This window comes from Heterocephalus glaber, unplaced genomic scaffold, assembly GCF_053883595.1.
Source record: "Heterocephalus glaber isolate CG9 unplaced genomic scaffold, H.glaber_assembly_v1.0 deba00001673, whole genome shotgun sequence".
In the NCBI taxonomy this organism is placed as follows: domain Eukaryota; kingdom Metazoa; phylum Chordata; class Mammalia; order Rodentia; family Bathyergidae; genus Heterocephalus; species Heterocephalus glaber.
In genome coordinates this window covers 21,471,564-21,496,927 of record NW_028258410.1, presented here as the reverse complement: position 1 = coordinate 21,496,927, position 25,364 = coordinate 21,471,564, and the positions used below count along the sequence as shown (strand labels likewise).

At 45.6% G+C, this 25,364-nt stretch overlaps 1 protein-coding gene across 7 annotated transcripts in view; it reads right to left on the bottom strand.

Moving 5' to 3' along the window:
• Window positions 1-25,364, bottom strand: part of Elmo2 (engulfment and cell motility 2) — a 38,343-nt gene that overhangs the window by 2,532 nt on the left and 10,447 nt on the right. Inside the window, exons 2-21 of one of the 7 annotated variants that reach the window (XM_004858109.4) lie at window positions 24,842-24,965; window positions 24,447-24,487; window positions 23,910-23,982; window positions 23,187-23,237; window positions 19,968-20,149; window positions 18,316-18,415; window positions 16,779-16,930; window positions 13,911-13,989; window positions 12,714-12,749; window positions 10,681-10,731; window positions 5,927-6,049; window positions 5,443-5,577; window positions 4,823-4,927; window positions 4,635-4,743; window positions 4,058-4,194; window positions 2,792-2,955; window positions 2,564-2,676; window positions 2,281-2,388; window positions 1,809-1,891; window positions 62-139 (exon numbers count right to left, since the gene is read on the bottom strand). In XM_004858109.4, the coding sequence (XP_004858166.1) occupies window positions 62-139; window positions 1,809-1,891; window positions 2,281-2,388; window positions 2,564-2,676; window positions 2,792-2,955; window positions 4,058-4,194; window positions 4,635-4,743; window positions 4,823-4,927; window positions 5,443-5,577; window positions 5,927-6,049; window positions 10,681-10,731; window positions 12,714-12,749; window positions 13,911-13,989; window positions 16,779-16,930; window positions 18,316-18,415; window positions 19,968-20,149; window positions 23,187-23,237; window positions 23,910-23,982; window positions 24,447-24,487; window positions 24,842-24,919 (1,998 nt within the window). In that variant the 5' untranslated portion in view covers window positions 24,920-24,965. Of the gene's footprint in view, window positions 1-61; window positions 140-1,808; window positions 1,892-2,280; window positions 2,389-2,563; window positions 2,677-2,791; window positions 2,956-4,057; window positions 4,195-4,634; window positions 4,744-4,822; window positions 4,928-5,442; window positions 5,578-5,926; window positions 6,050-10,680; window positions 10,732-12,713; window positions 12,750-13,910; window positions 13,990-16,778; window positions 16,931-18,315; window positions 18,416-19,967; window positions 20,203-23,186; window positions 23,238-23,909; window positions 23,983-24,358; window positions 24,488-24,841; window positions 24,966-25,364 lie in introns of all 7 variants that reach the window. The other 6 variants (XM_087197783.1, XM_087197784.1, XM_021238941.2 and 3 more) reach the window with 6 other exon arrangements.

Below are 25,364 nucleotides of genomic sequence, written 5' to 3'. Positions count from 1 at the left end.
GCACTCCTTCCTCCAGCTGTTGAAGAGTCAACAGACCCGTGCTGTCCAAGGCAGTGCTCACCTCATACTTATTGGGAGCGATGAAGTTTAAGGTCTCATCGGGGTCATACAGGATGGAGAAGGCCAATTCTAACACCTCCTAAAGGGCAAAGGGTTTCAGTTACTTAGAACAATGGAATGGCATGAAGTTTGAATACCAAAATCTTGGCCAAGTCCTAGTCATCTGGCATAGCACCACAGGCGTCAATTTAGGTCAATACAGGTATGACCAGGAATGAGGCCCAGCCTTAATCGACCTTAACTCACTCACTCCTTGCCCAAATCATGCCTAAGATATTGTGATGCTGTAAAGATAGAAGAAAAATTATTTCCAATACTCAGAACCCTTGAATGCCAGAGTTCATGACTGCATGAAACCCTAAAAGTTTTCATTCTGTATTCCCCAGATGACTACTTCATCTTTCTATCGTGCTGTAATTGGCACAGGAAAGTGTTAACAGCTTAAAATAAAAACAAACTGCAAAGGCCGGACAGTCTGAACATCAACAAAATAACTGCAATGGATTGAAACAAATATAATTTGCTTAAATCCCTAAAATTCATAACAGTGCTTTAAAAAAGCACAGAAAATTTGCATACCAGGGAACTAACTTGCTGTTGTAAAAGTAGGCACATAAAAGAAGAATCAAGCATTTATCTTCTTTTCTTACATAAATGGCACCACTGGGAAACTCACAGTAGATAAGGGCAAATTTCTCCTCTGAGAAGTGGTTCAGCTCATAAATACAAAAGCACAAGTGCAGGAGAACATCACTAGTTTGCAAACCTTAGCTTACTATGGAATGAGGCAGTGAGCAGCAACAGCCTGCTGACATGACAGGCTGCTGACATGACACCCAGACATTACGGGCCTCCTGAGAGAACATAATACTATCTATGACGTGGTCTTGCCAGATAAAATGTTAAACCTCAACCAAATCAAACCTCTAGATCCCTCTACCAATTTACAGATCTGAGACAGAGGAACAAGTTAAACTACTCCATGGGGAGACAGTCAGCAAAATCTGGACTCTGGGAAACTACTAAACAAGCAACCTGGTTTCTTCAACTAATAAACTGCAAAGAAAGTAAGAGGAGGGAAAAGATGGAGGGGGAACTTATGAATGAATGAAGAAAATTAGACTCATCGTAATGTGCAGACCTTACTTGAATTGTGATTTAAACAAAATGGGTATGGGGCCGGGGATTTAGCTCAGTGGTTCTGCCACCTGCCTCATAAGCACAAAGTCCCGAGTTTGATATCCGATATCAAAAACCAAACCAAAACAAAACAAAAAACCTCAAAATGAAATGGTATGAGTGTGCATATGTGTGTGTATACATACAAACCTTTGCACATTTGTTTATGGAGAAATTATGATATTCATAAGATAATTGGTAGACATTCAAACATGAATGGAATACTAGATGTAAAATAGCTTTTAATTTCCTCTTAGGTGTGCTAAAGGTATTATGGTTGACAGGTCTATATTTTAGATATTCACAGATGAAACCATGGGACACTTGGGATTTTCTTCAGTCACAAGAAAGAGGAAGTGGATGGCAGCGTGTACTATAGTTGCTGAGGCTGGGTGATATGTGTACAGGGTTCTATTTTTGTGTATGTTCAAAATTCCTCTTAAAAGAATGTTTAGTAATAATTTAAAGAGGGAAGACAGTTAAGAATCTACCTAAAAAGACAATCGCACCAACTGTACTCTACAGTTAGCCCGGTGACAGCCACTCAAGCCAGGACTGCTTCCATTTACCTTGTTCTGTTTCAGAGCACTCTTCTCTTTCATGTGAGGACAATCTTTCCCAGTGACAATGGCCTTGATATCTGCAACAGGGACTGGTAAATGATGGGAATTAGTGTCTGGAAGCATACGCTGCAAGCTGGTCAGCTTTCACCCCAGTGCTGGAAGGGAAGTATGGGACAGGGTGCCAGGAAGCTGCAGCTCCCAGGCACAAAGGGCTCCACTAGCTTAGGGAGGGTGATCATGCAGCACGGCCTGGTACTCTTCCCTCCTCCTTAGTCATTTCTGGTCAACTGTGGTTTGATGAAGCTGTCAGACCTCACTGGGTGTAACTTTGTGAGACCAGGTAGATGGTCTCTGACAGATGAGGAATCAAGTGCGGAGAGGTAACAGGCCCAAGACCAGATACTCAGTTTGAAACAAGACTAAGATTCAGGTAGATGAGTCCAGCTGTCATAACACATCAACAGAGAAATGAACCTACTTTTCTCCTGCAGGGATTCGAATGTCACCTCCCCTTGAGGGTTGTCATCCAAGTCACCATAGTGCAGGACCTTGTGGTTCAGCGCCAATCGGCAGTACCAGAACCGTTCTGGAACACAAGCCAAGCAGGTGAGCTGGGAAAGCACTGGCAAAGGCTTGGGTCCACAAAGGCCAGGACGGCACAGGCCTGCCTGTTGCCTGGAGGGACCTTGCCGGCAGGCTCCTTCCAGGGAGGAGGGAGGCCAGTGGGCGAGGACCAGCCCAATGCCCATACCTCCTCTCACCTTGCCTCCGGCGATTCCCGATCTTGCGGAAGCTGCTGCCCTCACAGAGCCGGTTCAGGCGCTGCTGTTTGATTAGCTCAAGGATCTCAGGCTGGATCTTCTCCCTCAGCTCCCTAAGTTGGACATGCATCAGAGTAAGAAGGTCATGAGGACAAAGGCAGAAGGAGTTGCCTTGAAGGCAGAAGTAGGGGCTGCCTCCCCAATGGGCCTCTCGAGGAGGGCACTTACACAATTGGTGGGGACTGGAAATCATCCTGACTCATCCTCTCTGACTGGCGCAGTCGCAGAATCTCAGAGTAGCTCAGGCTACGTAGTTTGCTTTTGAACTGGTCCAAAGAGTTGGGTTTGGAGGGCAAAGCTCGAGTGATTTGCTCTCGGACTACTTGCATAACCTGAGGAAAGAAGGCAGGGATTCACACAACTGCTCTGAGAAACGGCCGGGCTGAGTGGAGACCAAGGCTCTCCCAGCTCTGGTGTCTTGATCGGATACCTGCTGGGGGAATGAGTGCACTGACTCTCTAAGGGACATCTTGTTAGTGGCTACTCAGGTCTAGTGACAGATACTTTATTTCTCATATATTCCAATTAATCACAGGTATCGGGGAATAAGCACAGAATTTTGGGAGTCAGAGAAAAATGGGTGCAGTTCTTGACTCTGGCCTAGGACAAAGTCCTTGAGAATTTGTTCCTTGAGCAAGTTACTTGACATCCTGAGGCCTCTATGCCCCGTAAAGAATAGTGCTGCTGCAAAGAATAGGAGACGCTACAGGGAAGGCCAGCACAGTGCCTGCATGGTGTGGGGTGTTAAAAACTGCATCAGTTCCCCTAAAACAAACTCTTAAAAGCACAAAATGGGATATTTGCATGTACAATATGATCTCCCTAAGGAAAGAAAACCCCATGGCAAAAAGACTGTAGGAAAACACACAAATGGATGTCACTGCGTGGTGAAATTGTAGGTCACTTTTTCTTTTTTTATACTGCACTTTTCGAATTTTTTATGATGAGATGATCAACTTCAAACACTCAGCTCCTAGACTGCTAGGTCTTGTGAAGACTTAGCAGTGCTCTACATGGAGAGACTACCCAGAAAGCACCAAAGGAACATAATGAAGCACCCACAATGTGCAAAGCACAGCGGTCCCCTGCTGCCTCTCCTAACCTTTGCAGTTCAGAGACTGCACATGGTAGGGAGGTGCACAGTAAACCACAGCTATTCTGCTGTGCTATTTTCCTGAGTCCTAAGGAAAATGGAGGCTCAGTACTGGCTTCATTGAGCAAATGAGAGATTTGGGCACCAAGGGGTAGACACCACCCCAAGGTTATTGAAGGAGTCACAACCAGATGGGACTGAGGCTCTCCAATGGCTCAGTCTTGTGACTCAGCAGGGCAGACCAAGCTGGTTTTCCAGCTAAGGGATTCTCCAGGCTCTGGCCAGCTGCCATCTGAGGCCATCTCCTTCTATGAGCTTCAGAGCAGCTCTGCGACACTGACCTTGTTGAAGTCCTCTGCTGTTGCCCTCATCTCCTTCCAGGTCTTGTTCAGCAGCTGGATGCAGATTCCAAAGAGCTCTTCAAATGCTCGATCATGGGTAAAGAACATCGGGTGGTAGTCATTGCGCCCTTCATTTGCTGTGGAAGAGAATAATGAAGCGATGATGGTTTTGCCTATAGGGCCTCGGGAGCTCACATCCAAACACTGGATTTCCTGCACTGAAGTCCCATGGAACAAGAGCAGACCAGGCCAGTGGCTACCAACCAGAGTGGTATGGGCCTTTCTTCACTTTCTCAGCTTCTTCTGCAGGGTCTTTTTCTTGGTCTGCCTCTACCCTGTTACAGACTTAGCCGGCCCTCACATGCAGCTTCTGCACACGCTCAAATTACCAGCCTAAAGCAATGGCGATGGCTCCCAGAAGCAAGAATAAGATGGACTCTCATTGGCTCAGGCAGTAATTAGAAACCCCCAAAAGGCTGTCCAGTCCCACTGACTTCTAATTGTTCAGATCTCCAGTCTCACCAGGCTTTTGGTGACAACACTAGCTGAGGGGGCAGAAGGAGCTGCGGGCACTTACGGAGTTCCCCAACCTGCAAGATTTCACAGAGCATTTTGGTGAGCTCGATGGCACTTCGGCCAAAGGGACATTCGTGTTTGTCTTCTCGGCTGCTGTTCTCCAAGACAATCTGTGGGGGAAGAAGAAAGGGAGATTAAAGGAGGAAAGCAAGAGAGGGGAAGGGGAATGAGAAGCCAACCGGTCTTTACCCGGATATAGGTGTCCTGGTGGACTTTAGCCAAGTACAGCATGTTGTCCAAGGCCAGCATTCCAGGAGGAGTCTGGGTGAAGTCCAAGGCTGGGTTGATGTGGTTCTGGAGAAACACACACCCATCTGAGACTTGGCCGTGTCCTTGTGTGTGGAGCCCACTGCCCTCTCCCTCTCTCTGCTGCCAGTGCTTTGTACTCACACCCCTCTGGCCCAGCTCTTTTCACGCACCCGCTTCTACTGCTAAATTAAGCTTGACTTGGACTGGGGCTGCTTCATCTTGTATCCCCAGCACCTAGCTTGCTTCCAGACATGGAGGAGGTGTGCAGTAAGTACTTATTAATCAAAGTAAGCCCACCCTCAGCTACATTCTACCATAAAATAGTCACCTTAGCTTTGCAAAGAATGTAGCTGCTTTGGGGAATAGGTCCCTCTCTACCTGACCTTCTGGGCCCTCCTACTTAGGACTTTGTTTTACAGGACTGAATGTTGCAATAAACTTGCAAATGTGCCACTGCCGAAGCAAACCAAGTGCTGTGCCCCTCTCTTTCTTACTGGTATCTAGTGCAGGGCCGCTATTATGAAGGAGCTGTCAGGGCTTCGACGCTCTAGGGTACTCACAGTAAATCCCAGCATTTTGTAGTCCTTGGTATACATGGCTTTGCGTTTTTCAGTCCCACTCCCAGGGACATTGCTAGAGTCAGACTCTGCATCAAATGCAATTCTCCTCAGTTCAAATATAATGTCTCTCTGAGCCTGAGTGAAGATGCAGACAGTCAGCAGGTAAGTGAGCTGGCCAGGGGAAGCAAGGAAGAGAACATGGGGCAGGCTCAGGCTCTTCCAAGACAAATTCTGGCCCCAGTAAGACTTTTGGGAGGCATTACCTCTACCACAGAGGGATAGAAATGCGCTTGCTCATAGAGGCCCCAGCAGGCACAGACCACGCTAGAGCAATGGTTTCTCAGAGCAGACATAAACCACTTCTGCAAATGAAGACCACCCACACACTGCCTGCTGGCACACAGACTGAGGGGGAATGCACCACAGCCCTGAGAAAACAGCACGTGATTTCGGTTAGGATGGCACTGCTCCACTTAGCACCTGCCTGATCATTGGGGTCCATCTTGGTCATCATCCTTTCTTCCAGAAGGTTAAAAGTCAGGACCTGAAGGACATAGAGCTGATGGGCCATCTCAGTTTTGATTGGGCGATTCCCTCGGATCACATGCTAGAAAAGCAAAGGCAGGGAACAGGGCTGAACTGATTGTCTCTTTTTTGAAGAGCCACATCCATGCTAGCGGGGGAAAAAAAAGTGTACCAGGCAGGAAATGAGTTTCCTCCCACACACAGGGACTTCATGTTCTAGAAGGGGATGGAGGATGAATGGGCCGGACTCAGACAGAGATGATTCACTGCAAACCGAGGAGACAATCCCGTCCCTCGCACTCCCTTGGGCAGAGGAAGTGGGATGAAGGGCCCCGGCCTGAACCTCGCCAGAGATGGGGGAGGCAAGTCCTTGAGTTCAGGTGACTGGATCCACTCCAGTCGGGCCCCTCACAAGATTACTGAATCCAGGACAATGGAGAGTGCATGGGAGACAGCCACTTTCTCTTAGAAAAATAAAAACATCTTAGATGGCTTTACCCAGTGGAGAGGCTTTAGGAAAGATCATTTTCTTTAAATGATATTGAGCCACCTACACAGTGGAGAAACATCTAATTCTCGTGTCCAACCACTCATGCATGCCACACTCCCCCTTCTGCATGTCCCTCTCTTCCTTCCACTGCTCGTGTCTCCCACACCATGTCCCCCTCCCTTCTCTGATTCCGTCCTCCCCACTCTGGCCCCGCCCTCCCTGGTGGCTCATCACTCCTCCCTTTGAACCCATGCCCAACCCCACTTTAGGTCCCCTTGTCTTCTCTCCTTTCCATCCATCTGTCTTTCTCATGTATGCTACGCCTTCCTGTCCCGATGATCAGAACCTGACTACCCTGTTCTTACGCCCACAATATCCTGTTCTTTCCTCCTCGCTCCCCTGGACATTTCACTGCCCCCTTTCCTTATCTAACCCACCATCCTGAATCCTGTCACTCTGGGTCCTTTGTTGCCCAAATGAGCCTCCTGTCCAATTTCCATATGTGTGACCTCTGTGTCCCTCAGGTTCTCTTACTCAGGGACCCTGTCTCTGGAAGTGTGCTGTCCGGTGTGGCAGCCACTAGCCGTATGTGATTATTTACATTTCAATGAGAAACTCAGTTCTTTAGTGGTAAAAGCCACTGTGGCTAGTAGCTGTGACACAATGCAGGCACAGAATGTTTCCATCAGCACAGAAAGTTCTACTGTACAGTCTTGTTCTGGAGATCTCTAGCCTAACCATTCTCTTTTCAGAGCTCCCTGGAACTTTAGATCAGCTCTCTTAGTTTGCATTGGCTCTAGATCAATATCTTCAAACCTGCACAGTCTAATTTGGTGCCCACTAGGCACACGTGGTGTTGAACACCTGACATGTGGCCAGTCGAAACCGAGATGTGCTGTGTCAAATGCACAGACCTCAAAGCCTCAGTATGAAAAAAGAATATGTAACATCTGTCATTAGTAGTGCTTTCTATTTATTTCATATTAAAGTGATGTTTTGGGTTTCTTGAGCTGAATAAGCTGTGTCATTAAACTTCACATCCACTATTCCTTTTTTAACACTGCTAGCACATTGCAGAACGTTTTATACTGCCCATGTGGACTGCTTATAGTTCTACTGGCCAGGATTGCTCCAGACCTCTTTCCCAGCTGTGTGATTCCTGGCTCTCTTACTTCTCAAGATCTGCACTCAGTAGAGTTACCACAAGCCGCACATGGGTATTTAAATTTAACTCAAATTAAAACCACACATTCAGCACCCCAGCCACAGAGGACTCCTTTTAAGGGCTCAGGTGATGCCCGTCTCAGACAGCATTCCCATAAACTAGAGGTTTGCCAGTGTGCTCGAGCTAGACCTTGCCCTGCCCTCCCTCTGAACAGGACACTGGTCCCCGCCTCTGGTGGTGGGCCAGCCACTCACCCTCCCTCTCTGTCTCTCCTGCCGGACACTGCTCCTCCTGGCTCAGTCTCAGTGGTTCCTTCACCTCCCAAGCATTCTCATCCCTCCTGGCCCCGGGCTCTTCTCTGACACTGCTGCTTCCTGCCTCTCTCTACAACTCGTCCCTTGCCTCATTCTGAGCCTTTTCTTCTCTCTGGTTTCCTCTCTCTTTCACCCGGATTTCTCCTTCCTTGTCCATCCTTAGTCTTTCCTCTCACTTCTCAAGATAATTTATAAAACAGCTTTGAACAGTGATGAAAGTTGACATGCCTTAGGTTTTCACCAACCTTAGTGCCCTTTCTTGAACTGAAAAGACATCACATCGGGAAAGTAATTAGCCAGCCGTGGACTGAAGAAGCCCAGCTCTAGTTTGATGAGCTGTAGTTTCAGGTTTCATCTGAAGGCTCACTTGACCTTACCTGGCCATCACACGTGATGAGGACTAGGCTCTCTGGCTCTCTGACTCAGCCCTGGACTTCAGTGAGCATGAATTAACTATTTCCTGGCAAATCATTTAAGTCTAAATGCTCAGTTGTCTTCTGTAGTAGAATCTTTGCTTGATCACAGAAATAAGCTGAACTTCTAAGCCCACTAAGCCAATGAAGTCTCAAACAAAACTGCATTTCCTCCAGAAGGGGACCCTCACCCTCACATATAATGGGAGGTGCCCCAATAGCTGCTCAGGAGTATCCGCAACAATGCCTGAGAGCCTGTCCACTGCCACTTAAGAGCAGTGTTCCAGCATTTCTTTGTTGGGGGGCTTCTTGCTGGGCTGCTAACTGGCCTGTGACCACCACAGAAGCAGTCATCAGGCAGGAGCTGGGGACTCTGCAGGTTTAGAGCAGCCCACCAATCCATGCACAAGTGCTCAGAGCTTACTTCGTGGATTCTATCACCTTCAAGTCCTATTCTGCCTACAGAGCAAAGATTACCAGGTGCCAGGCACCCTGCTGAGCACTGTCTGAGTATTAGTAAATTTAGTCCTCACACTCACATGAGCAAACCAAAAGCCCAGAGAAGTGAGAACTGCTGGAGATCAAAGCAGATTAGAAAATGACAAGGCAGGGCTGGTCAACTCCAAAGTTCATGTTCAGCATTTTAAGTCTTTCACTCTTGACTCCTGATTTTTCATTTATTCCCTTCACTGTGGTCTCTCTGTTTTCCCTTTGTTAGGGAGGAGATGGAGAGTGCCCCCTCCGAAGCCTCATATGCTCATGGGTGGTGCTTATGGAAAGTGACTGGATCACAAGTTCAGAGCTCAGTGCACTGTGGGGAGATGGGGCTTGGTCTGGGGGGGGGGGGTCACTGGGGGCATGGCCTGCAAGGGCCTCTCTCCCTCCTCAGCTCCTTCCTTCTCTCTGCTTCCTGGCTGCCACGATGTGAGCAGCTTTCCTCCACCAAGCCCTTCCACCATGCTATTGCTGCCTTAAAGCTGGCTGATTGTGCAAAGACTGAGACTTCTGAAACTGAGGCAAAATAAACCTCTTTTTCTTAAGTTGTGAGTGTCGAGTGTTTTGTCCCAGTAATGAGGAAAGTGACTAAGGCACCCTTGTTTTTGACAACCGATGAAACTGCTTTTTTTTTTGGTGCCGGAGACCGAACTCGGGTCCTTAGCTTGCGAGGCAGGCGGTGGAACTATTGAGCTACATCCCCAGCCGAAACTGCTTTCTTTTAATCCAGATCCTTGGCTCTCTCCTCAGCTCCCATCTGCCCTTACTGCCTCTGTCTTCCTGCACCCCACATCACCACTATGGGGACAGGAAAGGAGACCTCTATTTAGACCCTGAGGCCCCTAAGAAAGCCTACTCTTCTCCCTCATTCACCCCTCAGGAAGCACAAGGCTCTTTCTAAAATATAAATCTGGGTATTTCTCCATGCTGAATAGATTCCCTCAGTTGAACTTAGGAAGAAGACAAAGGCCTTTGTTGATCTGGTCCCTGCAACCTCTCCAGCCTCATGACACATTTGCCCCTTGTTCCACTTTGCACACACTTCCACAGTCCCTCTTGGTTCCAGCTGGTCTCACAAACTCCTGTTCTTCTTGGTCTGCCTGCTGGTCACCCAGGCACGCCCAGATACATTCCGGAAGGCTCAGTGCAGCTCCCCCTTCCTCTCCCAGGTCACAGATCTCTAGGGAAGCCCTGACCACACTGTATTATGACCCCTGTTTTTCCTACCACAAGGTCTTTTTTTAGACAGGGTCTCATTAGGTAGTTCAGGCTGGCCTTGAACTCACAGTGATCAACCCTTCTACCTCAGCCTCCCAAATGTTGGGATCACAGGCATGCACTACCATGCCTGGCTTCTGACCACAAGCATACCTTTACTCATCTCTGTCAGTGCCCCACACAAATTGGGTTTATGATGAGTGTGAGTTGAGTGAATTACTTTCCTCTTTGGCACCTATTTTAGCAAATTCCCTCTGGATAAATATGTTGGAGTTACAACAAACACTATAGCTGACCTGGGCCGGGGATTTAGCTCAGTGATTCTGCCACCTCCCTCGCAAGCACAAGGTCCCGAGTTTAATCCCCAGTACCAAAAAAAACAAAACCAAAACTATAGCTGACCTTAGTCCCTCCCTGGAAGTGCTGCAATTCCTGGTGAGAGGGCTTCATTAATAGAGGATTATAAAAAAACTTTAACAATTTGAGAAGAGTTTAGCGTCTATTAAATTTCCTCTGTGTGCCCCATTACTCAATACTAATTTCAGCAATAACTGAAATAATTGCCATTAACAGTAAGAAGACATCAGTAACAAAATACAGTGTGCTCCAGGGACTTACATTCAGGATTATGGATCGAAGGTGCTTCTGCGCGAAGGCATTGGCCATATCCTAGGAGGAGAATAAGTGAGTATAAGGAAAGGTGTAGGCACATACCTGTGACTGCTATCAAAACGAAGGCCATACATAGCTCTGGGGCTTTTCCTTTTAATACTTTTTCCTTTCAAATGAAAAGTGGGTTAGTGGAAGAAAATCCACTCACCATCAACTATATTTTACACTCTAAAAAAATTCCCTCATTTTTTTGTGAGTGCAAACGAACTCAAAGTTTTCCTTCCTAATGCACAATCAGCTGCATCATCTTCACAGAGGAACACAGACAATGAGACACTTGTGTTACAAGGATGCTGGCAATGGACATCGCACGTAGAGCAAAGAGTAGCATGATGGTCCCCACGCCGCACGCTTCATTCTAGGCAGATGCCACCCCAAGGCCAGAAGGGACTCTGATCAAGCACTGACTCCAAACTGAGGAACGGACTCTGGCCCAGTGCCTCCTCCAGCTCCTCTGCAGGCAGGGCCAGGCCACAGATGTCCTAAAGCAGTAACCTGACTCTGCTGACTGGCTTACACAGCAGCATGTGTGTGCTTCCGGGGAATTCTGCAAAATAGGTTCACTTTTTAAAATTACATTTGATTCAGATTTTGACAGTAATGCTTTATTTATTTAGCATGCTCAGGAAACAAAGTGTCTTACATAAGTGAATCTTTCAGGAAGTAAAGTTTCAAGGTTTCTCTCAGAACCATTATTTTTAACTATTTTAATGTAAGTTTTTTTTTTTTTTAAAAAAATATACGTTCCTTGGGGCAAAAATAAGAACCAAGATACATCATGTAAAGGTACAAGATCCCAATGATGAATGTAACTGTATTATATACCTAAAATGTACCAATAAACTTAATGGGAAAAAATTATATACATTTTTATTTCTGAAGAGATTTCAATGATTATAATTTAATCACTGCCAAGGACTTGGCTTCACGCAAAAGAACATCAGTCATTATTATGTGTTGTACCCCCCTAAGGAGCTTTAGAAATGTGAAGCTATTTTCCTCTAAACAAAATGGTTCCAGATAATGATACTTTTAATTTTTCTGATAGCTTTTCACAATTCTTCTATCTTTTCCTTCCAATGTCAGCCATCACTTCTCACTAATGTTAATTAGTATGATTTCACTTTCTAAACTGCTGCCTTCTTTTAATTTTATAGATGATTCTAAATCAGTGGGCCAATAACCATGAGCTCTGTCACTTTTCTTGAGCTGAAAGGCCTTTCTCTCTCACTTCTAAATTCCTACCCATGTTCCAAATGGCTAAAGCTGGCAGGAGCTTTAGCTCCTGAGTTTTACTTTGCATCTTCTGAGCACATACTGGCTGGTGGAGAGGAAAAGTGGCCTAGAAACTTCTTCGGTAGCTACAGGAGGTCAACTGAGATTAAACTTCGCTGTGGATAACTCACAGTGTGGGTAACTGTCAGTCATCTAGAACTAGAATATAAAGGTCTCAGACCTAAGCCTTTCCTTGGTACTGAGGGGCAAATCACTCATCCTCTTTCATATCTTCATAAAGCTGGCTTTTCTAAAGCTCTCGCTAGCCAAGAAATGAATCCACACTCCTTTTGTCAACTGTCTAAACCTTTTCAAATTCTGACTGTCCAGGAAGAATCCCAAAAGGGCAAAAATTACCTTCCTGCTTTTACTACGGCAAACTGGCAGGCAATACAAGGTGAGAGGCAGCAATATTGTCTGGATGAAAGTCATAGGCTCTATCTGAATCTGAGCTTAGCTGAACCACAGACCCACACAAAGGCAAGTTGCAAAAGAAAGATTGGGCCACAATACCTGGGACAGGCATCCCCTCGATCCCTCTGTGACTCTAATCTATAGTACTCCCTACGTGTCCTGATAAATGAGATGTTCAGTTCACAACCTTTCCCTGGGCCTGAGCATTCCTGGACATCTACATTTCTGCCCAGCTTTGACCTCCCACCTGGAAGTGAGCAGGGGCCCTTTCCACATAGGGTACTACTTACAGTGACAGGCAGGTCTAGAGGATTAAGATGCTTGTCCTGCTGGCAGAAAGCAAAAAGCACAGAGAGAAGCAGACAGATGAGCTTCAGCTTACATTCAAACAAGGACCAGGAAGGAAGAGAGTCACAGAGGCACACCATTGGAGAAAGACAAGGACAGACAGAACCACAGATGCTTCTGATCCTCCCCCTAGATTCTACCAAGAGCTTGGCACACAATCCCCCAGATTTCTCACCTTACTGAGCCCATGACATTGACAGAATTTAAGTCTTACCTGTGTACACTCTTCGGGCATTTATCAGAAGGATCTGGAGTATTAAGTCTTACTAGGTCCCTTAAAGATCATTTAATCTGGTCCTTTCATTTTACAGAAAGAGAAACTGAGACCCAGGGGTCAGAATACTTGCTGAATCAGAGATAAGAAAAGTACTTTGTCCCCGGCCCCTTAATTCTTAGGTCAATGCCTATTCCATTGCTAAGATGATTTCTGGTTCCCTCATTTGTAAAACAGGTGGGCTGTTTTTCCTGATAATATCCTTGAGGTGAAGAGGGCAGAGGCTGTCACTCCCATATTAGGAGAGAGGCGACTAAGGTTCAGAGAAGCACAGCGATTTGCGTAACTCATCATACAGCTAATGAACAGGGGAAGAGACATTTAGAATCTTGATGAGAAGACTTTTATATATGAAACTTGGTGCTGTCTCATTTATTTCTGATCCCTTGGACTCAACAGTGATGCCCAGAGGGTCTCCCCTAACTTATTCCTGATCCTCTAAACCTGGAGTTAGCAAACTATAGGCACACAGGGCTTCTTACCTATTTGCATAAATAAGGTTCTTATTGGAAGATGGCCAGACCCACGAATTTACCTGTTGTTTAAGGCTGCTACTGGCTACAACAGCCAACTTGAATAGCTGCCATACAGACTACATGAAGCAGAAAATATTTACTCTCTGTCTTCCAAGGAGAAAGCTTTCAGGCCCCTTCTCTGATCTGCGACTCAGCAAGTTCCCCCTCACAATTCTTCCCAGGGTCTTCCCTAGCAAAGCCACCTGCTGGGCTCTGACTGGTGAAGGCTGGGCTGAGCAGCTTGGGGGAGATGGCTGGATTTCTGCTCTCAGCACAGAGAACAGTGGTTGAAGTGAGAATTCTTCTCTTAGAAGAGCCCAAATGAAAAGTGTGAAAAAGTGGCCACAGACCTGTCGCTTGTCCTCAGGAGCCTTCAGAAAGAGTGCGTTGATCAGTGCAATGGCATAGGTCTGAATCTCTTGGTTGGAGCTGTGTCAATGGAGGGAAGCAGCAGAGGGAGATTAGAGGACTGAGCAGCAAGATGACACTTATAGACAGTTTAAAATAATCACTTAGGGCCAGGGATTTAACTCAGTGGTTTCACCACTTGCTGTGCAGGCGCAAGGACCCAAGTTCGATCCCCAGTACCGAAATCAATCAATGAATCAATCAATCAATCAAATAATCACTTACAGTCTGGAAACAAATAATAATCTGGGGCTAAGTCTCAAAAGCATTTAAAATGGGTATACTGCTGACCTACAAATTTCACTAACAGGAATTTAACTAAGAGTAATCAGAGATCTGTGCAAGATTTATGGACAAGGTGTTCTGCTCAAGTACTATTGAAAGAAACAAAAAAAATGTTATGTAACCCAAACATTTCCATTAGCAACTTTGTTTAACAAATGAAGATTCTGAATAGCTAAAAATCATGTTTTTAGGGTGAAGTAGCAACTAAAAAAATTTTAGGGTAAAGATTCCTAACCTGGGATTCAGGCATGGCTTCAAATGTCTGTGAACCCCAGAAATGGTACAGAAAATATTCTACACATTTAGTTAACCATGTGATATTTGTTCCAAGGCAATGAAAGCCCAAAGTTGTTATTGGATATTCAAAGGTGTCTGGGATGCAAAAAAAGGTTTAGAACGATCCTTTTAGAAGAATCCTTGACAGGGAGAAATGTTCAAGATATATTATTCACGTGAAAAAAAGAAAAACAACAACAACAATCTATCAATATGTATAGTAAGATCCCAATTTTGTTGAAAATATGCAGAGTGGAAAAAAGACTGGAGGGACACACAATTTAACATTTAACAGTGGTAATATCTGGAGGTGGGATAATGGACAAATAATGGACTTACTGTGTTTATTGTATGTTCAAAGTTTTGACTATAAACTTAACTCACTCTATTTTAAACAAAATAACTATAACCATTTTGTGGAATCTTACAATCCCGACAGCTGGTAAGATGTCTCTATTCGCCATGCTGGGGTTATGGCCTTCCGGGGGACTGTGGACTTCCTGGTCAGGTGGGGAAACCTTGGGAATCTAACGGAGGGCATTAAGTGCCCCCCCCCCCCAGCAGAGCACCGATGTGCTGGTGATGGCCGGGGGCTGAAAGTATTCACAAATGACCCCTAAGAAATGCCATGTTCCCTTACTGTTCTCAGGGAGGCAACTGAGGCAACTGAACTGTCCCAATTCAAAGACAAAGGAACAGAGAGGAGCTGTAAGGACACTGGAAAATCACAACTCTCTATCCAGGGTTCATCACGTTTCTCTCACCTTAATCAACCCTGTTGGCTCTTTAAGGATGAGAGGTGGGGCTGAAGAATCCCTCAAAAGCGACCAAGTGAAATCAGCTGCAAAGCAATCACTGTGCTTTCTTTTTACTTGGATTAGTCAGGGAGACAGGTTGGGGCAAGGCTGAATGAAGACAGGGTCGGTGTGAACTTCCAAAGGTGGGCTAGGACTCCTCCTGGGCCTGGCCGGGGAATCTGGAGGCACTCTGACACTGTCTGACAAGCTGAAGTGAGCAGGAGTCAGAAAGGAGTCAACAGCGTTACCAGCCTTATTTTGGGAAGCCCAGCCTCCTTCATTTGTGCAGACTGGCTCCAAGTGAAGAAAAAGAATGGAGAGGAGAGAAACAGTTCTCTTCATTTGTCACTTGGTTTTATTATCTAGGAAAATATTTTATGATGTGATGAGCTTCTTAAAAAAACAAAAGCAATAAAACTGAATGTACTGAATACTTTGGGGGTCACTGTATAACACGTTCCCACCAGCTTGAACTACTGGTGACATATGCATGACTGTCCCATCAGGTACCTTGAACCACTGGTAGTACATTCATGACTGCACTATCGGGGGCTAGAACTACCGGCAGTTAGCTATTTAACATCAGATGATGGAATTCAAATCAAAGCCATCTGGCAGGGGGATATATGAATTATCACCCCATGGTGAATGTGTTAAACCTTTTTAAAAAATCCTTGATCCTCACAGTCTGGGAGGTGGGGATGATTAACCCCAGTACAGAGATGAGAAAACTGAGGCTAGAAAAGACAAACTAGGTAACTTGCTGAAGGCAGAGAGCTGCTATATTTGAACTGTAGAACCTAGATTTGAACTGTAGAACCTAGATTTGAACTGTAGAACCTAGATTTGAACTGTATCCTGAACTCACACTTTGATACTTCTTGGTGCCCCCATAGCATTATTAGTCATTAGTCCAGTAAGCATCAGCCAGTAAATAGTGAGCATCTACTTAAATCAAAGCAGGAGTTGCCCGTTTTCTAGGAAGCTTAAAGTTTAAGAGAGAGATTACAGATAATAAAAATATAGTTTTTACATAAATACAATTGTCACAGCCGGGGATTTAGCTCAGTGGTTCTGCCGCCTGCCTCGAAAGCGCCAGGTCCTCAGTTCAATCCCCAGTACCCCCACCCCCCAACAATATAGTGAATGCCATAATTGTCATGGGTGCAAACCGAGTCTATCAAGCCCAAAGGAGAGGAAGTGTCTAATTCTGACTGATACTTGGGTGGTACAGGGAAACTGGGAAAACCTCCACTTTACCCTAAAGGGCAAGGAGTATTAAGAGGATTTCAGGTAGGAGCATTAACGGGACTGGGCCTGAATTATGGAAGGAATCCTGACAGTCGTGTGGAAGAGGAGATGAATGAAGGAATGAGCACAACTTGAAATAGACACAAAGCTGAGGTAGAACTGAAATAGACAAGTGAAGGGAGGGTGGATGGGGCCTCTTACACCTGCAGGTGCGAGATGAGCTGTCCCACGGTGATTTCCTCTGCTATCTTCTGGTACAGACTCTGGCTGTTCAAGACCATGCTCTCCAGGATGGCCAGGGACCTCTGAAGGATTGACACATCCACCATTGGTTGGCTCACGTACCCTGCAATCTAGACCCAGACAGGGGCAGCTCAGTTAGGAAGCTGGGCTCCAGAGAGCTGGGTAGCTGAGGTACCTGGTGCCAGCTCTGGAGGCTCTCTCCTTAGGCATGAGGCCTACATGTGGGGAGTTGTGGCTGGGAGGACAGCCCTGCCCTGGCCAATGTGCAAGGGTTCCCTAGGCATGGATACCACAATCTCAGATTACAGCATCTACTCAAGTGTTTCCTCAAAATCTAAAAGCTTAATCCTTTTTTTCAAAATAAGGAGTCAGGCACGAGAAAGCTGAGTGGAGAGGATTTACTGATACTGGGATCTCATTTTACTTCCACCTGCTCTTCTCCTGAATTACACTTCCTCCCTACAAACAGTGAGAACACTGCAGATTTTGAGAGGCAGAAAGGACCCTGAAGTCTTTTACTCTAATTCTTCTTTTCAGTCCCCATTATGATGTCCTAGACTCAAGGTCACTTCACTGTTGTCCAAATGTCTCGACTGCAGGGAAATTCCCAGCATCCAAAGCCTAATTCAGTTTTCTGAATTGACACTGCTCTTTCTAGCAGAAGAAAGGAGGGCTAAGCTAGAAGGGGTCTCTTTCTACCTATGGTGTTCAATATGACAATTCAAACAGGCTACCTCGGAGATTTGCAAACAGAAGGTAGATTTGCAAATGAAATGCTCATTTTTATTGTTTTTTTTATGCTAACAAAGAAAAGGGAGAGCTGAGGAAGCAGGTCAGAAGGTTCGGGGATGGTACTGGTTGACTTGCTGGCTTATTCTGAGCAACACTGACAATCAATTCCACTTTGAACCTCTTCAGTTCTCACATCCTGTCCCACCCTTTTAGTGCAGGTGCTGAGCACACAGTTCTTGACTTAGGAGGATTCAATTTACAATTTTTCTACTTTACTATGGTGCAAAGTGATGTGCACTGAGGAGATACTATACTTGGAATTTTGAGTTTTGATCTTTTCCTGGGCTAGTGATGACAATATTCTTTCTCTATGTTTGGCAATGGCAGTGAGCTGCAGCTCCCAGTCAGCTACATGATCACAAAGGTAAACAACTGAGATCCTGCAGTACACTGTGTTGCTAAGCTATGCTCTTCAGTAGATTAAGTGTATTAAATGCATTTTTGATTTACAACATTTTCAACTTACAATGAGTTTATTAGATCAGAACCCATTGTAAGTTGAGGAGCACCTGTATAATAAGGTGTAAATCTTTTAGGAGCCAGGAAGACCAAAGCTTGAGGATAAAAAAACCATATGAATCCAGGGAATATAAAGCAGAGCCTCACCAGAACATATGAGCTGTATTGCCCCCAGATGCCCTTAATCCCAGAGAACAGCTGGCAACTGAGGAAGGAGAGAGAGACAGGATGTTGGAGGCCTCACCTGCTTAATAAAGGTGATTGAAACCATGTCCCAGGAGACAATGCCATGGTCCATGAGCTCTAAGAAGGCAGTCAGGGTGAATGCCAGCATCTCACTGTAGCTGAGACACGTGCAACACACATACACACACACACAAAATAATACAGATTCAGATCCGGGGAACACGAATGTGAAAGCAGCCACAAGGGGACAGATTTCAATGTAAACACCCCATGAAAAGTCAATGAGATCTTCAATGCCTGAGCGCACAACCAGCCAGATGCAGAGCATTCAGCCCAGGTATTTATGATTTTTTCTTTTTAAAAAAAAGGCACTGGGTGATTAGGATCGCCTTCTCCATGTTGCTTCATCTCTGGGATATAGAATCACTCATCTATTTCCCAAAACACAGAAGACCTCAGACCTCTGCCAAACTCTCATGCTTGCTGGAGGATCCCAAGAGAGTTTATATCCCATGTTAACCTTTAGGCCAGAGACAGCAGTGTGCAGGAGAAAGAGGAAAGATACGGGTATGGGTTCAATTTCTGTTCAACCGTTTACTAACTACGCAAATTTTATCTTTTTAAACTTCAATTTCTTCCTCTATAAAATCGAGTTAGTCTCACAGCATTACCCTCATAGGGTTGTGGGGAGGGTGAGTTGATGATGTAAGCAGAGCTCTTATAATAATGCTGGCAGAGAACAAGGATTAAAGTGTTTTCTCTCTCTTGTCTCTTCTTCACATTTAATCCTTCATGTATCTATGCAGTGCTCTATAATTAACAAAGCATTTGCCCATTCACTAGCATGTTCAGACACATTCTCATTGATAATACTCTTCACAGCAATTATGTGAGGCATCATTCCCATTTTAAAGAGAGGGAAACCAAGGCTGGGGTAACCCTGTATTCTTGGAGATCCTAAAACTCCTGGGTCACTGTTACCGGCAACTGAGAGCTTCGGGTTTTCAGTGCAGGCTAAGATCCAAGACTTAAAACAAATACCTATGATTTGTTGCTTGGGGTTTGGTTGAAAAATTCAGTAGCTGATCCATCACCTGAGAGATGGTTTCTGATTCCCTGTTTGCCAGCCTAGGCTCCACAGACTTAGACAGAAACCCAAGCATCTGTCACTTCCTACTGAGCCCAGGCACAGCTTCCCACATCTGCCCAACTCTGGGGGGCCTGTGAGGTGGGGCAGAGTTCTGTCTCTCCTCTTCCCTGACAGTGTGTGGCAGGCAGATGGTGAGTGGTAGGGGAAGCCTGTGGCAAACACAAAGGCAGGCACGTGTGTGCATGTGTACAAGTGTGCGCATGGGGTGGGAGGTGGCTGCACAGGGAGCGGGTAGGCAGAGGACTGGTTAGGAACAAACAGTCACCTGGCCTGGGAGATAATGAATGGTCTCATCTGTTCACTAGCCCTCATCCATAAATTAACAGATCTGCCATGGACTGACTTCTTTCCTCCTAGCTTCTATGGCTCTGTTTTTACAACTCACTCAGCGAGGGATTGTTTTGTACCCCCTGCGAACAAGACCTCTCCATGAGCACTGCAGGGTTTGGCCACCACTCTGTGGACAGAGATGCTCAGTCAAATCTTTATCTGATGCTAGAAACGAGGGCAGAGGCCCCGTGGAGAGTAGGAGGTCAGGAGAAGTCCGCAGCAATACTCACTGGGACAAGAGCTTGGTTCCACTTTCCACAAGCCTCGTCAGCACAACAATGCCATCCATGTTGATGAACTCGGTGGCGAAAGTCACATCAGCGGAGAGCTTGGCCAGCTCTTTCATGGCATCCAGCCTGGTCTCCATGTTGGATGACTGAGTCCTCTCCATCAGCTGGCGTGCAGCCCGGGACTGTGAGACCAGAGACAAAATATGCCATCTGCTCCTTGCAGCGGGATACAACTCTGTGGATAGTTCATAGGGGCCTTTGTGCAGACATCCAAGTCCCAGGCAGAATTAGTTTTTCACACTGCTTAGGAGTTGCTAAATAAATGTTTATGGGATCAGTCAGGGAATTTCTAGGATGCCAACACCAATCTGTAGTAATCTATATCTTTTCTGTACCCCTCTGGTCTATGGATTTAAAAAAACTCCAACCAAGGAAATACAGAGAGAGCCACTAAATATGGCAAGTCAGTGAGAAACAGCTATTGGCTTAATAGGGAGTTTCCTGTTAATTAAAACTGTCCAACAGTAGAAGAGGTTTCTCTTGAGGAACTGAGCTCCCATTGCTAAAACCAAGAGAGGAGAACCTGGACAACCATCTGCCAGAGACCCTACTCGAGGAAATTTTACACTAGGAGGTGAATTTACTCTGATAACTTTTAAGATCCCTTTTAATCTTAAATGTGATAAGCCTGACAATTTCTTAAGTAATAGTCCTGGGAAACTAAGAATATCAAGGAGCCAGAAACTATTAATTTCAAAATAGCTTTATGAAAATGAAGGCTGGTGAAGACAACATTTCTTCCTGCCTCAGGAACCTGTGCAGGATGCTTGCTTCCTTTCTGCAAGCTATGGCTAAAATCTTGCTTCTTATGTTCACTCAGCTCTCCTCTTGCTGAACTTGTTAACTTCATAGTCACTGACTCACAATTTACTGTTTCGTCATTTTTTTTTTTTTAATTTAACATTCTCTGTTGGAAAGGAGGGGCCGTAGGCACAAAAGCGCACCCACAGTCTTTATTCTCAGAGTGTTGAGCAAGTGCCCAGCTCCGCTGCCTGCCAAGAAGCCAGGCCTGCTATCTTTCCTCTTGCCTCTCCGTTTATTGGTACAAAAAAGGCCCAGAATAGCACACTACTCTCGATGAAACACAAATCCTCCAAATCCTACCGTGGAGAAAATGTGTACCATGAGAAAGGGTCACAGGATAGAACAATTTGAAGAGCTCTGGTCTGTATCACTCTTAGAAGCTTCTAGTCTGAATGTCAATTTTCCTCCAGAGACCGCATTTCTGGGCTGCTGCCTCCCTTGCCTGAGAAAGGTGCTTCTGGGAGAGTTAATTACTCCATGCGAGGGGCTGTAAAATGCTTCGGCACCTCTGTAAAAGGAACTCCCAGACTGTCCTATTAAACTAGCAGAGCTTAGGAGGGGAGAATGAAGTTCTTAAGATGAGAGGAGAGGTAAGAAGCTGGCCTAGAGTGACATGGGCCTGGATTTGAGAGCCGGCTCAGCCTCCTTTCTATGGGACACATGGTTACGTTTTTTTTTTTCAACTTCCATAAGCCCTCAGTTTCCTTGTCTGCAAAATGGAGCAAATGAGTAACTATCTCCTTGGCTACTGGTTAGGATTAAATGCTACAATATAGACAAAGTATTTAGCAGAATGGAGATCGATAAATGTTAGCTGCTATTACTCCACATTTCCCCTCCTCTCAGATGAATGAGTCTCTAGTTGACCAAGAAAGCAGGTACCACCATTCCCTTCATTTCCTGGCAGCTCTTCTACAAATGTGACCGATGCTGCATCCTTACTATCATTTTGTCACAAGCCTGGTAATCAAGGTGGTTCCCTCCACCTGGGTCTTCAGTCCTCCCTGTCCTTACCTGGGAAGGTCCTGTTCTATTAATCACCCCTCTTTCCTGTTGCTTTACCCTTCCTCTCTCTCATCTTAACACATTCTCGTGGACACAAAAAACTGCAGCAGAAATTGACAACTGTGAAGGGTCAAAAAGATAGAGAACTGGACAGATGGGGGACAAAGTGGGGGAGAGACCTTTCACTAGATCTTTGCAAACTAAGATTTCTGAAACACATTAGTATTTTACTATCTTTAAAGAGCACATCTTTTTGACTCCATATCCCCCTGAGTTACTACCCTCTCTATTTCCTTTTAAAACAAAGCCCCTTGAAAACAAAAACAAAGCCTCTTGATATATGGCAAGTCATATTTTTTTTTGAACCTTCCTTTTACTCATCCACTGCAACCTGGCCACCCAGGTCCCCAGCAGAACTGTTTCTGTCAAGATCCCGTTTGACCTCCCTGGTCAGGAGACAGTTCTGTTTTCAGTTTACCTTCTCTCTCTGCTTATCACAAACTGCAAACCACACCTTCCTCCATCCTGACCCTCTCCCTGCCCTCAGCTCCCAAGTCACTTAACACTCTCCTGGTTTTTTTTCTACCCTTCTAGTCGCTTCCTTAGTTTTAAGGGCTGTTCTTGCAGATATCAGGGGGTTCTCGTAGATTCTCCCTCGCCATCTACATCCAGCACTTCACCATTTCCATCAGTTATCCCCTAAATACTTCTCATGTCCATCTCCAGCGCCACTTGCCCTCACTGGGATGTTAACACTCCTCCTCAGCCTCTTAGAGGTTCCTCCCGCCACCAGCCTTCCTTCTGGTAAACTGTCAGAGTGCGATCGAAAACTTCAATCTAAACAGAATGTATCTTCTTCCCTGAACTCCTCTAATGTCACCCGATTCCTTCTGGATAAAGTTCAAACCTGTGTGCAGGAGCCTTCAGGACCTGGCTCCTCCATGGCTGCCACAGAGATTCAGCCACTTAGCATTCCCACCTTCCCAGACACGCCCCACCTCTGCACCTCTGCACATCCTGAGTTCTCTGCTTGGAACAATTTTGATTTTCTTCTTTTACAGTTAATTCTGGCTTATCCTTTACATCTGAGCTAAGTGTTCCTTTCTCTAGGAAGGCTTTCTGAGAGCCCCAGGACGAGGTAGGCGGTCCCTCTCTAAGTTCCCCCAGCTCCCTAAGCAACTTTCTCTCAAGACCCTTGAGAGAGGCCTTATATTATTTGCTGCCAACCAAAGTGTAAGCAGAGCCTTTTTAGTCTGCACAGTCCTAGTTCTGAGAACAGAGTCTGGCCATGGGAGGTGCTCGTATCTATTTATTAAATGAATAAACTCCCAAGGAAGGAAGAATACCTACCGGGGAGATAGCCAGTTGTAAGATTGTCCCATTCTTAATGTCACTGCGAGTCTAGTTTACAAACAGAAAAAAGCAAGCTGAATCAACAAGAACTTTTGGTCATTTCAAAAGTATAGTCAACTGTCTTTACTGGAGGCTCCATTTCTATGGATAATTCAACCAATGATGAACTGAAAAATTTTCTAGAGGAAAATTGCTTTTGAACATGTACAGATGTTTTTTTTCTTGCCATTATTTCCTAAGCAATACAGTGTAACAACTATTGATACAGCGTTTCTATTGCATTTGGTGTTACAAGTCATCTAGAGATGACTGAATGTATGGGGGAATGCATCTAGGTTATATGCAAATTTTGTACCATCTCAGGACCCACATATTTTGGTTTTCCTGGTGGTCCTGGGAGCCACCCCTCCTCACAAGGCTATGGAGGGACCACTGTCCTGAAACTGAAGCTCTTCACAGAGGTCTCTTGACCGGCTTATTCCCTGGCAAAAAGCTTCTAAGATCCTTGTCAAGTGCCCCAGGGTCTTGGGAAGTAAAATCGCCTCCTGTTAGTCACTGGAGGAGAAAAGGGCTGGTGCTCCCCACTCTGCCTAGGGAGCGAGTCTCTTCTCAAGAAAAATGTTGCTTACCTGGCTATTAAGTAAGCTAAATAGTGACATCTCCTTGAGTGGGTCGCTTATGAGGAATGCCTGCACAGCCTTTGACCTGCCCTGTACTAACCTGTTCAGTGATGTAGAGCTGGGGACCATCTGCATACCGGAGGGTGTAGTACTCTGGGTTTGGCAATGACCACCTACATAAGAGAAAACAGTATATCCCATTGGGCTACTCATCTATGTTGCCCAGAAGCTGCAAATAAATAATTTTCAATTTGAGTTGCTCAAGAGATTGAACAGCCTGCTTGGAAACAAATGTTTACGTTGAGATGTTAAAAAATAACCTCCTCAGCCCTGGGTAAAGGTTAACACCAAAGCAAGAGGTACACACAGTTGACGATAGGTCTCAGATCCTAACAAGACCGCAAGCAGGGCATTCTTGGACTTAAAGGAACAAATTAAGATTCACATGAAAAAAAAAAAGATTCATATGAAGTCTTAGGATGTATTATGAACTATCCTTCCTCGATAACACAGTGGTTCACAAGAGCCCACACTGAGGATCTGCCTAACCAGAGATCTTCCACGGAAGTTCCTTCAAGGTCTAGCTGCTCATCTGTGTTAGGTGCCAGCGTTGAGAGTGAGGTCAGTTCCAACCTACCCGTCACAAACTTCCTTGATGATGGAGGCCAGAGGACGTTTCTGAAAGACAGAAGGCGGGGGGAGAAGAGAAAGAAAGAGAGGTCCTTCACTATCAACCGTACCCTACGCATGCCAGGTCGATAAGACGGAGTGCCAAGCAGGCTCAGGTTAGGGCATGGGATGATCTTGTTTCCGGCCAGCTTTTGTCAAGGAGGAAGCAACTCCCAAGCCATAGTGACCCACCTTCCCTGGGATGTGCCAGGCCCAAAGCTCAGCTTTCCTGTGGCCGTGCTTGCTCTTGATTCTGATGGCGCCCAGGCCTAAAAACACCCTCGTCATGCACCCCCAGGCCCAAAAACACCCCCTCCCATGTCCCTTCTCCTTGCAGCACTGCTTCTTGGTTCAAAAGCATACCTGGTCGATTTCAAGGAGCTGGGCATTAGCACCTGGCCACTCAATGGCCACTTTGACAATGTCAGATGGTGGTGGCATCTTCCCAGGGGCCCTATTTCTCTAACACACACACAGACACAGCTGCCTAGGGAGAAAGAATCAGAAAGAAGGCAAAAGTCACAATACATGCCTTCATTTCACTCTTGGTGTCTATTTTGGGCAGTCTGAAGACAGATACTCTGTAAAGCAACATATGGAACTACTTGGTTTGAATTCTTCTAGATCATACCACAAACTCTCCTTGAGCTGTTGTCTCTTTAGATCAAATCAGCAAGCAGAAATGGGACAATCCTATCTATCATCTACAGTTCAGCCAGTAGCAAGACATACCAAAGTGACACTTCAGTTTGAAGGGTCGAGAACTTGGTGCTTAGAAAAGCTATTTCCTAAAACTTCCTGTCTTGGGACCTTGAGAGGAGAGAAGTGCAAGCTCTGAGACAGATAAGAATAGACAATCTTTTCTTGGTTGAGTGATTAGCTGAAG